General features: G+C 42.1%; 1 protein-coding gene across 4 annotated transcripts in view; it reads right to left on the minus strand.

Annotated features, from left to right (window-relative positions):
* Positions 1–14653, minus strand: part of DOCK8 (dedicator of cytokinesis 8) — a 161603-nt gene that overhangs the window by 136046 nt on the left and 10904 nt on the right. For all 4 annotated transcript variants that reach the window (XM_083186050.1, XM_083186049.1, XM_083186048.1 and 1 more), the window contains exons 2-4: positions 13153–13255; positions 5400–5575; positions 717–788 (exon numbers count right to left, since the gene is read on the minus strand). In XM_083186050.1, the coding sequence (XP_083042176.1) occupies positions 717–788; positions 5400–5575; positions 13153–13255 (351 nt within the window). The remainder of the gene's footprint in view (positions 1–716; positions 789–5399; positions 5576–13152; positions 13256–14653) is intronic.

Genomic DNA, 14653 nt, shown 5'->3' on the forward strand with positions numbered 1-14653 from the left:
GTGTGAAGAGCGCCCATAGGGCGCGATGAATCACCTAGTTAAACAATAATTGTAGATAAATGTTTGGTTTGGATGCTATTGGACACCATTGTACATTTGTAGGTGGTAAAGATATTCTTTCAAAAAAATCTATTTCATGGATCTTATGGAAAAACTGATTGATACAGCTATTCAATGTATTGAAAAAAGTAAGGTAAGTGTGCATGAATAATGTAAGGTATTTATCATAAAGGGTCATGGTATAGAAGGTGGACAGTGTCTAGGTCAACAGGCAGGCGCTTGACACCAAATACTCGACATGTGCAAGGTTCACATAGAAAAAAGGTTGACATAAGTCAACAGAGGGAGGAAACATCCCCCAATTGGACTGCCTGTAGTGTCTGTGATTTACAGGTAGGATTTCCAATGGGAAGTCACTGCCAGCCCCAGTATAGCCAGTGCAGTCATGGACTGGATCTGGCTCACTTGACACTACCTGAGGGGGTTGCAGGTAAACTCCGCCACTGTCAAATACTAATAAGATGCTTCCTTTAAAGTAGTTAAAGCTATGCTCAGACTTGTTGGAAACAATAGCAGAGACTGCCTCCTGGTGCCAGTATTAAACACTACATTACATTGAGAGATTATTTTAATTGTTTAATCATTCTTGTTAAACTAGCCCTATATGTATTGCATGTATATTTATGGATTGTTAACGCAAAGCTACACGCACTTACTTTCTGTTAACAATCAACCAAGCTCGTAAATATGTCTCGACACAATCTCTGACATGTACATCCAGTTCAGCCCTGAAAAGATAAAAGATGAAACGATCAATTTGATATTACTGAAGATGGGAGAACCAGGACAACATTTAATATCTTCTTATTTTTATTTCACATTATTTTTCATGTCACCGACTGCATTAAGCAGGCAGTAACTACACATTCTTTCCCAAAGCATCTGCTGTGTCTGCACAAAGCACTAACAAGTTCCATCTTGAATACGATGCTTGTAATCAGGAATGTCATTGTGCAACAGAACATTTTTCTGTACAAAAGGGACAGGCATGATTGTATGGGTGAAGGGAGTTGTACAAATCCCTTTCAAATCTTGACAAATGTACATAATAAAACAATAAAAATACTAATAACAATTTTTAATGAGTGAACATTAACATAAACTTGCATTCCTAACTACATAACAGGAACTAATAGTGAAATGAACTATTTTGCTTATAAATCTGATTTATCGATCTGAGATATGGATATTTTGGGAGTCTGTATGTACTTATCAGCATTCATGGGTGTTATACTTGCTATAAACATAAAGAATGTGTATATATTTTTTCAAACCCAGTATAGTTCCTGCTGCATGAATGTTTTGCCATTTTATGATACCTGTAATTGTTTTATTCAATAAAATACTTACTGTATTTGCTGGCGTATAAGACTACTTTTTCCCCCTGAAAAACATGCCTCCAAGTGGGAGGGTCGTCTTATACGCCGGGTGCACTTATATAACAATCTCTATATTTTGAGTGGAAATGTTGGGGGGTCGTCTTTTACGCCCAGTCGACTTATACGCCAGCAAATACGGTATTTACTATTCTCACCCTCCCATTTTTAACATGTTGTTGCTGAATTCTACCACAAAGATTAGTTATAAATTTGTGACACTTTAAAAGGCTCCCCAAGAGGAAAAAATCCTCTTTCATCATTTAATTAAAGTCACTTTTTACTGAAATAGTCACATTGGAATCTTGCTCTATTATAGTGATTCCCAAACTTGGTGACTTAGTACACTTGCAGAAGTTCCCTGTGTGGACATACAGAAGTGAATCTTGTCCTTCACCACGTAAGGATGACATAAACACAATTTACTTAGGGTCACATATACAGTACTTTAGCATGTTTTAGTGGAACTTGAACCACACTGTCTTCCCCACACACTAGGGCGATTGACATGCAATTTGGGCACTTTTCATGTGAATGCGGCTATCATAAAAAGTGCCCAAAATGCATGTGACTGACAGTAAGTCTGATGTGATGCATTGTCCCAAGCACATCGCACCGGAGCCTGCAGAAGCAATCTGCTACATTACTTCCAAGCCGGGCAGGCTTGGCTGGTATCGCATCCAATATATTGCATGCTATATATTGCATGTGATCCTGTCGCCCGGGAAGCTTTCGGGTGGCTCAAGGGAAAATGACAGACGATTATTTCTCCAAGGGTAGAAGTCACCTAGTGTATGCCCAGCTTTATTATCAGAACAGTTATGTTTACAGAAAAGATTGTGATAGTGTCTTCAGTCACACACCACCAGCAATATATACTGCATCACGACTCGTTGGTTACTTTATAGCTTTCTGCAGTAAAGTAGTTAGAAATATCATTGTAGAGGCAGCTAACAGCTGATGAGAAAAACAATGTACTGCAGAGGAGCAGAAGGTCCGCCGGAAGTAGCACCACAATATATCCCTTCTGAATCCTGACTTGACTAGAAAAGCACACTTTTTTTGGGAACTTATAAGCGGACATAGCAGTGAATTAGTCATTAATTAGTAGTTGGTGGTCACTAAGGCTCCAAGTGAGGGGGTAAATGTTGCATTTGAGGGTGTGTGCATCATATGGAGATGTATTTTTTAAGAAATGAGGTCAAATGTAAATTCCTAGGGGCCTAATTCTGGTTGGTTTGCAAAATCAAACTCCTTCTTTAATGGACAAAATCATGTGCACTGCAGGTGGGGCAGATGCAGTGGCGTATCTAGTGTAAGGCAGCCCCCGCTGCCGCTTGGGGGAGTGAGCAGCAGCAGGGGCGCCTGCACCCGCCCGGCCCACTGACAATTATTAACTCACAGCCAACGATGCTGGAGCCAAGGACGACCCTGGCTGTTGAGAGGACCCAGGAGATGGAGAGGACTCCAATGGCTGTGGAATGCCCGAGGAAGCCTGCCTGGAGAAAACCAGCCAGAAGACTGGAGACCATGGAGGAACAACCCGCACATGACAAGGAGGAGAGACCAGAGGAGAATTCTTTCTCCTTCCGTTTCTTCATGCCTCAGAAGAAACAGAGGGGCGCGCAGGTACCACGATGGATGACCGCAGAGTTCTGCGAAAAACCACGGCCACCCGAGGTCTCCAGCAAAAGGAGGACACAGCGCTGTGCGGAGAAAGTTACCTAAAAGACCCGGGATGCGGCTGGTTTGTGCAGAGACCCAGTGCCCTGGACAAAGAGCGCATCCTGGAGCGGTGCTCTGCATCCCGGGCAGCGCTGAAGATCACAGCAGCCGGAGATCGAAGGGGGCAGATGCGCCACAACAGAGGGTGTCTTCACAGGTCCCTTCTGCTGCACCACCCGGCCATGTTACCCCTTTCGCTGCAATACTCTGCAATACTCTGAAATACAGGGCATATTATGGTGTCTGGGCTCCCCTCTTTATCCTCCCTTCCCCCTGTTTAATAAAATAACTGGGCATACATAGGGGGTGGGCTCCCCTTACACATCAGGCAGCTTTGGGCTCTCATAATGGTTCACGGCGGGTTCCATTTGAATGTTTCTTTGTAGGTTCCCGATTCCCGGATGTGTCCCAATTTCAGTGCGTAGAACTGTCTAATCCAGCCATTCTACGCTGGGTCCTAGTGTCCACCTGTCTACCCTTCTGCTGCCAGGTGTAATTGGCACATTATGGAGTGTGGTATAATGTGTAATGGGCATAATGGTGTGTGGTAAAATGTGTAATAAGTATTACGGTGTATGGCAGGGCTGGGTAATTGCGGCCCTCCAGATGTTGATGAACTACACATCCCAGGATGCTTTGCATTAGTTTTGCCATGCTGAAACTGATGCAAGGCATGCTGGTATGTGTAGTTCATCAACATCTGGAGGGCCGCAATTTCCCAGCCCTGGTGTATGGCATAACGTGTAAGGTTCATTACTTGTGTGGCATAATGTGGCCATGCGACTATGTACATGGACATGTGTGTGTCTGTCTATGTGTGTATATATATATATATATATATATATATATATATATATATATATATATATATATATATATATATATATATAGGGGGGGGGGGTACCAGAAACATTTTTGGCTTGATTGGCTTGGGGGAGCAAAATTTATAGTTACGCCACTGGGCGGATGTAACATGTGCATTGTTCAAAATTAAATCTAAATTGCAGTGTAAGAATAAAGCAGCTCACCCAAATCTAACTCTCTCTGCACATGTTACATCTGCCCCACCTGCAGTGCACATGGTTTTGGGCAATAGAGAATAACCCCCTAGATCAGTGGTTCACAACCTTTTTTCTCTCCCATACCCCTTGATTAGGCTTTTCATTTAGAAGTACCCCCTCCTCTCAAAGAAAAATAGACTGTGTAGTGCTTAAATAATAATGAAATATATTATAAATAAAATTGATCAATTGGGTATTACAACATTTGTATATTTATTATTTCAGATTTGTCTCATTTGAATGAGAAAAAGCATAACATTGCTAGCATTAGGTATATAAAAGGTATCGATAGAAAAATAAAACAGGTTATAAAATAACGCTTTCATACATATAATATGTTACAAAGGACAATGACTAAATATTATATTTATGGTGGAATCCCGTTTGTTGCTATGTGGCTCCCTTGAGGTAGATGGTATTGATCCTTATTTAGTGTCCACCAAAAATTGTCTTTTTTGGAACAGAGGGTGTCCATAAACCTGACTTGGTTATGAGACCATGCAGAAAAGCTTATCTCCTATTTATGATCGTATTGGCACAGTCTCAGATATGCAGACCCAAAGTGAGCAGGTGGTGGTTTCCCAAATTTTGTTATCCAAGTTGTTAGGCTCTTACCAGATGGAGAAAAATTGGTGGGGGAGCTGGTTCAATAGGGGAAGTCCTTTCAGTACAGTCTAATGTCCAAAAAATGGGTGTAAGTTGACGCGTTTCATCGTCAACTGACAACTTTTTTTATTCTTAAATAGCCCCTTAATGATGCCTACATATAAAACTATATGGGCAGCTTCTGTGAGAGCTGGTTTTTGTAGGAGATATCACCAATATATTCTGCATTACAACATTGTTAAATCACTGTGAAACTTATATGTTTTAGAAATTCCGAAAAAAAGATTTAAGCATGTTTTAACAACAAAATGAAATAGCTAGTCCTCATGGTCTGTGAGTGGGATATGAAGACATGTGGAACATTTTGTGCAAAGTGATTTTTTTCTTGTATTGCTGAAATGTTTTGGTTCAATATATTTCTTAGATTAAAGGTAATGTGCATCCCTTTCAATTAGAACTCAACAAATGTGGTCCTTGTAAATGTAAGTAGCTATTCTCTGCTCTAGAATGTAAAGTTTTTGTTTAGAGAAAGTGTAACATGTTTTCTATGTAACAATAGAAGTATATATACCCTTCTTCAGGCACTGATGGCTGCAGTGTCCTACAGTCTTTGGGTTTGTACACAAGATCCAGATCATCCTCAGGGAAATCGCCAAGCTCTGGAAAAAGTTCATGACTGTGGCTATTGAGATGTGTCATCAGAAAGTTCTCAATGTCTACTGGATCTACTGCGTCATAAAATGGAGGCTGCAGAAATAAAAGTCACTTATTATTCCACATGATTCAGCTCAACAAGTGATTACAGCTGAGTTAATGACATTACTTCTGCACATCATTATACTACAATGGTACATATAAAATGTAAGCATGTAAAAATAAATTTCAAGCAGCAGTCTGAAATTGGCATCTATACATCACATGCAAGTGATAAATATGATTGTGCTGTTCTTATTGATTGGACAATCTTGATATCATATAATTTTCTCATTTATATATTTTTTCATTCATTACGTCCTTTAGACATATTTCACCTAGACAATGCCACTGATGTTGTTGGGCAACAATCCTCCATTGTGTATTTATTTAGTTTACTTTTAAATGTTCCTCTAAAATATATAGGGGAAGATTTATCAAGCAATGCGATAAAGTATCTGTTTTTTATCACCGGCCTATCAGCTCCTACCTTTCATTTTTGAAACCAAGCCTGTAACTTCACAGTTAGGAGCTGATTGGCCGGTGATAAAAACCAGACACTTTATCACTTCACCGAGCTTGGTAAATCTACCCCATAGTACCAAGTTTGTGCATAAAAAAACAGTGGTACTGTGCATTAGTTTCTAAAGGCTGGGAAAATATTAGAAGACACAAATTAGAATTGACAAGAGGTCTCAGTTTGAAAATATTTTTTTTTTTCTGTTAATAACAAAAAAAGGAAACAAAAGGCACTAATTAATTATCCAGATTTGCTTTTAGGTGAGTGAATGTCACCACATAAGTTATATATACGTATATTTATTAATCGTACCCATCATTTATTTTCCAAGACAAATATATCTTCTACTGAATGCATACATTCACATTGAAATATAATCCATTAATCTATAACTAATAAAATATAAATCTGCAAGTTCAGTGAGCAGAGCATGATACATATACACAATTCTAACACAGTATAACACATATATAATAGTAATATACTGTATACATATATGGATAGATAGATAGATAGATAGATAGATAGATAGATAGGTAATGTTAAAAAAGAAGCGACACATTCTGTGCAACGGAGATCCAGACATACCTCTCAGAGAAGCTGCTTATATGGACACAAGCCTAAACCGGGTATCTTTCAAAATGTCTGCTTCAGGAAACACATTGTAATACATCATTGCAAAGCGGTGGTTTTAAAAAAATACCGCAAGCTAGCAGAGAAAGGAAGCAAACCTCCTACCACAGCATCTGTTTAAGGAAGTGACTAAAATGAAATGAGATGTAACAAGATTTACCAAAAAGACTGACATTCTTTCTTCTAGAAGGAAGACTCAGGTTAGGTAGATAAATCGATTTAATTACACAATTACGTTTGCATATAATTTTCAGTATTATATAGTCAGTCTAAGGCTGGGGTAGCCAACCCTAGTCCTCGAGAGCTACCAACAGTGCATGTTTTGCAGTCTCCTCACAGAATCACAAGTGAGCTAATTAGCTCCATCTGTGGATCTTTTAAAATGTGTCAGTGATTAATGAGTGCAGCTGTGCAGCAGCTAGGTTGTCTGTAAAATGTGAACTGTTGGTAGCTCTCGAGGGCTAGGGTTGGCTACCACTGGTCTAAGGCAACTTTCCCAAGGAAGACAGAATTGACAAAAATGTTTATATAGATTAGTCCGGTGTATGTTCCAAATGTCCTTTTATTGGTTCAAAAACTCTGCAAAACTAGGAGTTCATTCTAGTTGACTCGCTATGCTGCAAATTCGCAGCAGCAGTGTATTTTCCCTTACTGCGCACGCGCCTTGTACGCAATGCGCATGTGCCAAAGTGTTCAGACCTCTAAACTTGCATCACTACGAACAAAAAAAAGCTTGCAAGAGCACAACGAAAGCAAGACGTATTGTCGGTGTCTATTTGGGTGCAGCCTCAGAACACTGCAAAAATGGGCGGAAAATGGGGTGTATACAAGGGGAGTATACAAAAAGGGCAGGGTGGTGGTTTCACAAATCTACGCATACATTGTGAGTGTTGGTAAGGAAAATCCGTTACTTATGTATTAGTTGGGCGCCCACTAAGCTATTTGCTTAGTGGGCTATTCTGCGTAAGGAAATCGCATTGCATCGCATCGCATCGCATGTCCAGTTTTAGTGTCACACGATGCGTGCGATGCAATATTACTAACTAATGTATTCACTGCTATTTTTGTCGGGCTTATCGCATCGCATTGTACCTCACGATGCAATGCGATGCAATCTTACTAAGTAATGTGTTCACTGGCCAAAATCGCATGCGATTGTAAGGGGTGATGGGTCCACCCCCCCACTATCCACACCACCCCATAGCTATGCAAGCGCAGCGTTGCCCCACTATCCACGCCACTGCGAAGCATTGCGAGCGCAGCGGAACGCGTCCTCCCGACCATTTCATACCCCCACTATCCACGTCGGCGTGGAGTTGATTTTACATAGTGTGGCGAGCGCAGCGAGCCCCGCGAGGGGACGTGGAAAACATGTAAAGTAATCCGCGTCCGCTCGCCACGCTTTGGGCTCAACTCAACGCCGACGTGGATAGTGGGGCAGCCATAAGTGTGGTCGCGTCTCTCCTGTCGACGGCTTTGAGGAAGCAGGCCCCATCTCCCTGCAGATGCCACCGAACACCCATTGCTGTGGCAACATCCTCCCCACAGCATATTTTCTTTTGGAGAACAGGGTCTCATCGACCTCCACCACAAGTCCCGGTCCTCCAATTTGTGTCTGGGGCTGTGAAAGAAGGTCGACGGTGCAAGCCTCCCTTATAAGTGCATTGTACTGCACCATCGTTTTTATGGACATCCCCAACTCCCTTTCACAGTAGGCGACACTTCTAAGTTCCTGTGCCCTGGAGTAAAGGAAGCATATGAGCGTGACGAATGGCAGCCGGCAACCAGGGTACCAAAGGCCTGCTCGCACTGTCACCTTTCTGCGACAGGACTTTATATGGCACCACCACTGACCTTCTCTCACTGCAAGCTTCATGGGATGCCCATTTACGCAAGTTTGCATAGCCGGCAGCAAATTTTTGCGCTGAAAAAATGACAACGCAACTTCTGACTGACTACACTATTTACTTAGCTTAAGTTTATTCACAAACCATAGTTATGGTCATTTATAGCCATACATCTCTACTATATGCATATAAAGCAATGGGATCGCATCGCATCGCATGGATCGTATGGCACTAAAACGGGACATCCGATGCAATGCGATTTCCTTCCGCAAGCGTACATAGCTAAATTGGGCGCCCAACTAATACATAAGTACCGAGTGGTCACAAGTACACGGCAAATCGCTCGCAATACCAATAACCACTGACAATTGCTAAATTACATACACCTGCACACTCTACTTAGGCATGCACCACACCAGTTACTCTCATTAACCAATAAGTTAAGCACATGTAGTGAATGCAGGGCCACGGTAAGCACAGTTCTTAGCAAACAGATTTCTAACAGATGCTTAATATGTGTGGGCTTCATCTCAATCTTCTTACAAACTGTTGCTGTTGTGCATGTTTAAAGTTTCATTTGGAAACAATCTTACCACCAAATGTATTTAATGACTGACACTAATTGTGTGTACCATTTTTCACCCTTTCAGCGTCCAAACTTATACCACTTTCACATTGCCTAAACATTTTAAAAACGGTATATTGAAATGTATTTAAAACGGGTCTGAGCCTTCACATTGCAGTAGATTAACGTTTTAAATACCGTTTAAATACCATTTACATCAGTCAACCCGTTTAATCCCCTGAACACGTTTCAAGGCAGAATGCAGGGGACAGCCTATCACAGGTCTGTAATCTGTTGTTTTTACTAAATACCGTTTCAGAGCCATTCTCACTGCATAAAAAACAGCTCTGAAACGTGTAGGACTCTGCTTTTTAAACGTTTTGAAATACCCGTTATCTTTAACCGGTAATGCTGCTTTCAGACCGCATAACTGGCTTTGACCCTGTATTTGGAAACGTTTCCAAAAACGGGTCTGCCAGATAAAACCCCTTTCACACCGCAGCACTTAAACGGTATATTACCGTTTAAGTGCCGATTGACACTGGCAGACCCGTTTTTGGAAACTTTCCAAATACAGGGTCAAAGCCAGTGCAGCCTTCAGCCCTCCCCTCCGTGCAGCTCCCCCCCCCCCTCGCGTGTCGACCGAGAGCATGTCGACGCCCCCCCCGCGCATGTCGACGCCCCCCACGCATGTCGACGCCCCCCGCGCGTGTCGACGCCCCCCACCACCCCACCCCGTGTGTCGGCGCCCCCCCCCCGTGTCGACTTACCCCGTGCCGGTACCTCTGTTGTGGACTGCAGCTCAGTATGCTCGGAAAGCACTTATGAAAAAAGTGTCTTCCAGAAAATGGCTGCCCCATAGGAAACCCTGTTTAAAAAAACTGTCTTCCGTATGGGGGGCAGCCATTTTCTGAAAGACACTTTTTTCATAAGTGCTTTCCGAGCATACTGAGCTGCAGTGCCGGGAACCACAACGGAGATACCGGCACGGGGTAAGTCGACACGGGGGGGGGGCGCCGACACGCGCGGGGGGCGTCGACACGCGCGCGGGGGGTGTCGACACGCGCGGGGGGGGGCTCCAGTGCTGTGAATACTTAATGAGCGCTCATTAAGTATTCACTGTGCTGAATTTAGGACCCAGCTCATTGGCTGGGTCCTAAATACCGTTTCTGAGACGATTTTTGCGCTAAAATACCGGTTCAGAAACGGGTAGGACCCTGCATTTTAACCGGTTAGAAAAAACAGCATTTTCTAACCGGTTAAGTGGGACTGGACCTTTCAGACCGCACACATTACCGTTTTAAAACGGTAAAAAAACGGCAATTTACCGTTTTAAAAGTGCGGTCTGAAAGGGGCATAAATGAACTCTGGTGCTTTCCCACTGCAGCCTTAAAAATGGAAGAAAAAGAAAAACGGCAATATACCGTTTATCAAGTGCAGTGTGAAAGGGGTATTACATAATAATTGTCCCAAACACAGTCTTTTGACAAAGACAATGAAGTAAGCCAATTCATCTCATTAACTATAGTGATCGAGGATGTTTTATCAATGAAGTAGAGGGTTTACTACCGGTACCTGTGTATGGTTACATATCCAAACACACATATCCGAATGAGCATGTGTACGTACGTACGTATGCACATTGCAGGAACTTTCGCTCACTTGAAAGTGCAAATCAATACGCAAGTGTGTGGTTCCCTTTTGCCTACTCCCCTTTGTGTACTATTATGAAGGCGCTCGGTCGTGTGTGGTGTGGGCGGTAATGTGTTTGACTGCGTGCAAATGGTCGCTGTGTATTTGTGTGTGCGAGTATCCCAGCGAACGAGCCAACCAAAATCAGGCCCAGCCCCCATTGGGCTTGAATATTACGTATAAATTGGTACTTTTCTGTAAAAGGGAAGACTTGTTATTGGTCTTTTTTAAAGCAGATAAAGATCCCTGTTGCTTTCTTGGGGCACGAGCATTACAGCTGTATACATTGTTTTGACTCATCCTACACCCCATACTCTCCCCTTAGCTGTTTAACTTTAATGTTCTCCTGGCTGAGGAACAGGACAGACATAATAAACCCTTCAGCTGCCATTGCTTTCCATCATTTATTCAGATTTCTGACACAGTTGCATGATCAAAGAACTAGAAGAATTATGCTTCAAACACTTCCAGATAAATCACAGGTACCATTTTGTGGAAATGGACAGTGTTGCCCACACACATCAGAACCTAGACAGGGTTTGGCCAATTGGAGAAACAAAATGCACAGTGTTGCAAGACAGCACTTCAAGTACTACCTAGCCAAGTTTCTGAGGTGGACAAAACAGGGGAGAAAGATCCTTGCTTAAATCCATCAATTCAAAGCTCTCAATAGGCTCCCATAGGCCTGTACATAAATAATTTGAAAATGTGGAAATGCATAATAGAGAATACTTAGAAGTATACACTGCAGCATAGAAGTGAATGTATCATTATTTCTATGATAAAAATCCCATAAGGCACATATGTCAATATTTAACATGCTCACTAAAATAAAACAGAGCCATAACTAGGGGCGTGCGACTCACAGTCCATGCAGCTGGCTAGTGGTGTGCCTAAAATGTCCCAATTTCTCATTCACAATGAGACAACAGATCTTATCGTCCTCATATTTAATATTATACAGATCTACTGTATCCCCCCTTCAGTTAAACTTACTACAGTCACCAACCTTCATTCTATCAGAAGTTTGCTGGTATGGCAAAACCACACAAGTCAAAATGGAAGCACTGGCAAACTGGCAACAAAACTGATCCCAGAGACATGACATAGTATTATGCCTCTTCTCACAAACATAGATATTTACAAAAGGAGTGAAGCTTATAAGTGAAAGTAATTTAAACTTATCCTATTAAAATAAGGTGATTGACAAATGCCAGCAGCGGCAACCCTTACCCTGCTCCGATGTGTGCAGTGGCCCACTCCGTACGACCCTAGTTACGGACTTGGCACTGGCAAGTCATTCATATAGAATTACTTAGTTTTTTAATAAAATGTTAGAAATAAAATAGGTTGTACCCAATATTAATTCACGCTAACAATAGAACAACATAATAATACAATATCATCAAGTAATGGAGGCATGTGATTATGATCAGGGTGTTCAGGAGGTTTCCGATGCTGTTGGATCAAGGCAGGACAGTAGTGCAGTGTGGAAAGGAATATGCCTCTTATAGCTCTCCTGTGCCAGCACACTGTGGAACGGCCTTCCAACAACCTTGCCACACTTCTCTTCCTTTATACAAGGGTGAGAAGCAGTATCCGTATAGATAACGGTACTAAAAGTGCTTTTCCCCCATAATGACCACTCATACATTTACCCCTGATTGTTTTATACAGGATTCACTGCTGGCTGTCAGACATGTGCATGCAATATTAGCAAGGTCATTCTGGTTTAATTGCTCCCCCGCGCATTCGCGCATTCGCACGGGGTAGCGATGATTAGCTACAGCACATGCGCATATGCAGCTAGCCACATGTGCAGGCTCCATGTGGGTAGGGAGCGTAGGGCGCAGGCACGGGTCGCGCCCATGGAAACGCCCAGCGTTTCATGGGCGTTCCCATGAAACCGCTAGGCGTTCCCATGGGGCAATTAGTCTGTGACGCGGGTGCCGGGGGTGGGCAGCTGACCACCCTCTTCCCGTACAAGGGTGCTGCAAATCTGAGTCACCAGAGAGTGACTTAGATTTGCGAGTGCATTAGAAATCATTCGATGGTCGTCGATCATCGAATGATTTCTGACCCGCACGCAAGACTGCAAATGGATCTTTATGCAAAACATCCTTTCGCATGTCTGCGGGGAAAATCGGCATGCTTACGGCGGGCAGGCTTTCATACAAGAGGCATTTAGTTGACTCACAAAGCTGTGAAATTTGCCGCTCTGCGAGTCAACCAGAATGACCCCTGTATGAAGCATTCATTTGTTAATCATTTAAATCTATTACTGTTACTTCATAAAATACAAGTTGCAAATAAGAATGTATACCTCCCATTACATTTTATTATATTAACATATCAGTAAAATTGCAATACTCACTAACTGAAGGGAAGATGAAGTAGGTGTACTCAGGCTGCGCTGCTGTAGAAATCCAGAGTTGCTGTGAAGTGTGACATGCTTCCGTATTTCTGCTGAGGAATACCTTAACAATACAAACAGAAGTCTGTGATCAAACAATTTATTATCAGTCATTAAACTTGTCCAGAAAAAGTAATTTCATTGGTATTATGTGACCTTTACTGAACGCAATACAGTCGTTTAGCCTCATTAGTGCGTACAGTGCCTGTCCATCACGTTTAAACTCCTGTAAAATATGTTGGCACATCTACTACTATCTGCTTAGGATAAGCTCAAGTTGCAATAGCACATCCAGCAATATAGGGTGAATAAGCAATTGACTTCACAAAATAGTATAGGTGCCTTGATGATAGAGAATATACCTGTAGGCTGGAATTAGGACTGAGACTTGAATTATCCAAATGTAAAGTAATAGAGGGAAAGGAACATTGTTAAAAACAATAAATATGTAATTTCAAAAGTAGTACGTAAAATAATGAAAGGGTCCAGAAAACTTGCAGGTAAAAGTGGCAAAAAGCTATAGCAGTATTATTAACTGTGAGAGATCCTCAAAATATCTGCTAATAATGCCAGCGCCGCTCACACCGACTGTCCCTTTTTTTGAGTGCAATATTTAACTAAACTTCAATCAACTGACTTGGCTGTATTTGTATTTATTTATTCTAAAAGAACGGTCGCTGTGAGTGATGCTGGCATTTTTAGCAGATATTTTGAGGATCGCTCATAGCAATGTTGTCACTTAAAGGATTAGAGAATAATGGGGCTAATTCAGAGGTGGATGCTATTTTGATGTTTAAGATCTGCACCTGCCCCAAACACCACCGTATATTTTACATGCTGTTGGTGTTTGGGGGCCGCATTGGGGGCCGTGTGCTAGATGAAGGGGGCATGTTGGTCCCCTTTTTGGGCATGCCAAAGCCAGTGGCTGCATCCTCGGATACACAGCTTCACTGACACGTTTAGCATTATTTTCCCCAGAGATCCTAAGTAACCTGCGCTATAGACCTGTTTCCCTATAGATTGTAAGCTTGCAAGCAGGGCCCTCATACCTTTTGACTGTCTGTAAATACCCAGTGTTTTGTATCACTGACTCCTCTTGTAAAGCGCAACGGAATATGCTGTGCTACATAAGAAACTGTTAATAAATAAAACAAAATAAAATATACACTGCAGCCATTACCCTAACTCTCCCTTATTCTACTCCTCCATCTGCTGCCTATTGAGTATGCTTCAATCGCTGCTTCCACAGTAAAAAGAGGCACACAGAAGTTTACTACAGTATGTTCGCCCTTGTCCTATGTCAGAGATGGTCCTGATGCCTATAGACCACCAAAGCAGAGCCATAGTCATCCCCTCAACTTCCGGCACCATAATTTACTGCCCATTGTCTTGGTAAACAAAAAATAAGCAGTAAGAACTGGAACAAAAAAGAAGGAAAAAGTCACCAGTGTGCCTCTGCCAT

The sequence above is a fragment of the Crinia signifera genome, chromosome 1, assembly GCF_055691185.1.
Source record: "Crinia signifera chromosome 1, ASM5569118v1, whole genome shotgun sequence".
NCBI classification, from domain to species: Eukaryota; Metazoa; Chordata; class Amphibia; order Anura; family Myobatrachidae; genus Crinia; species Crinia signifera.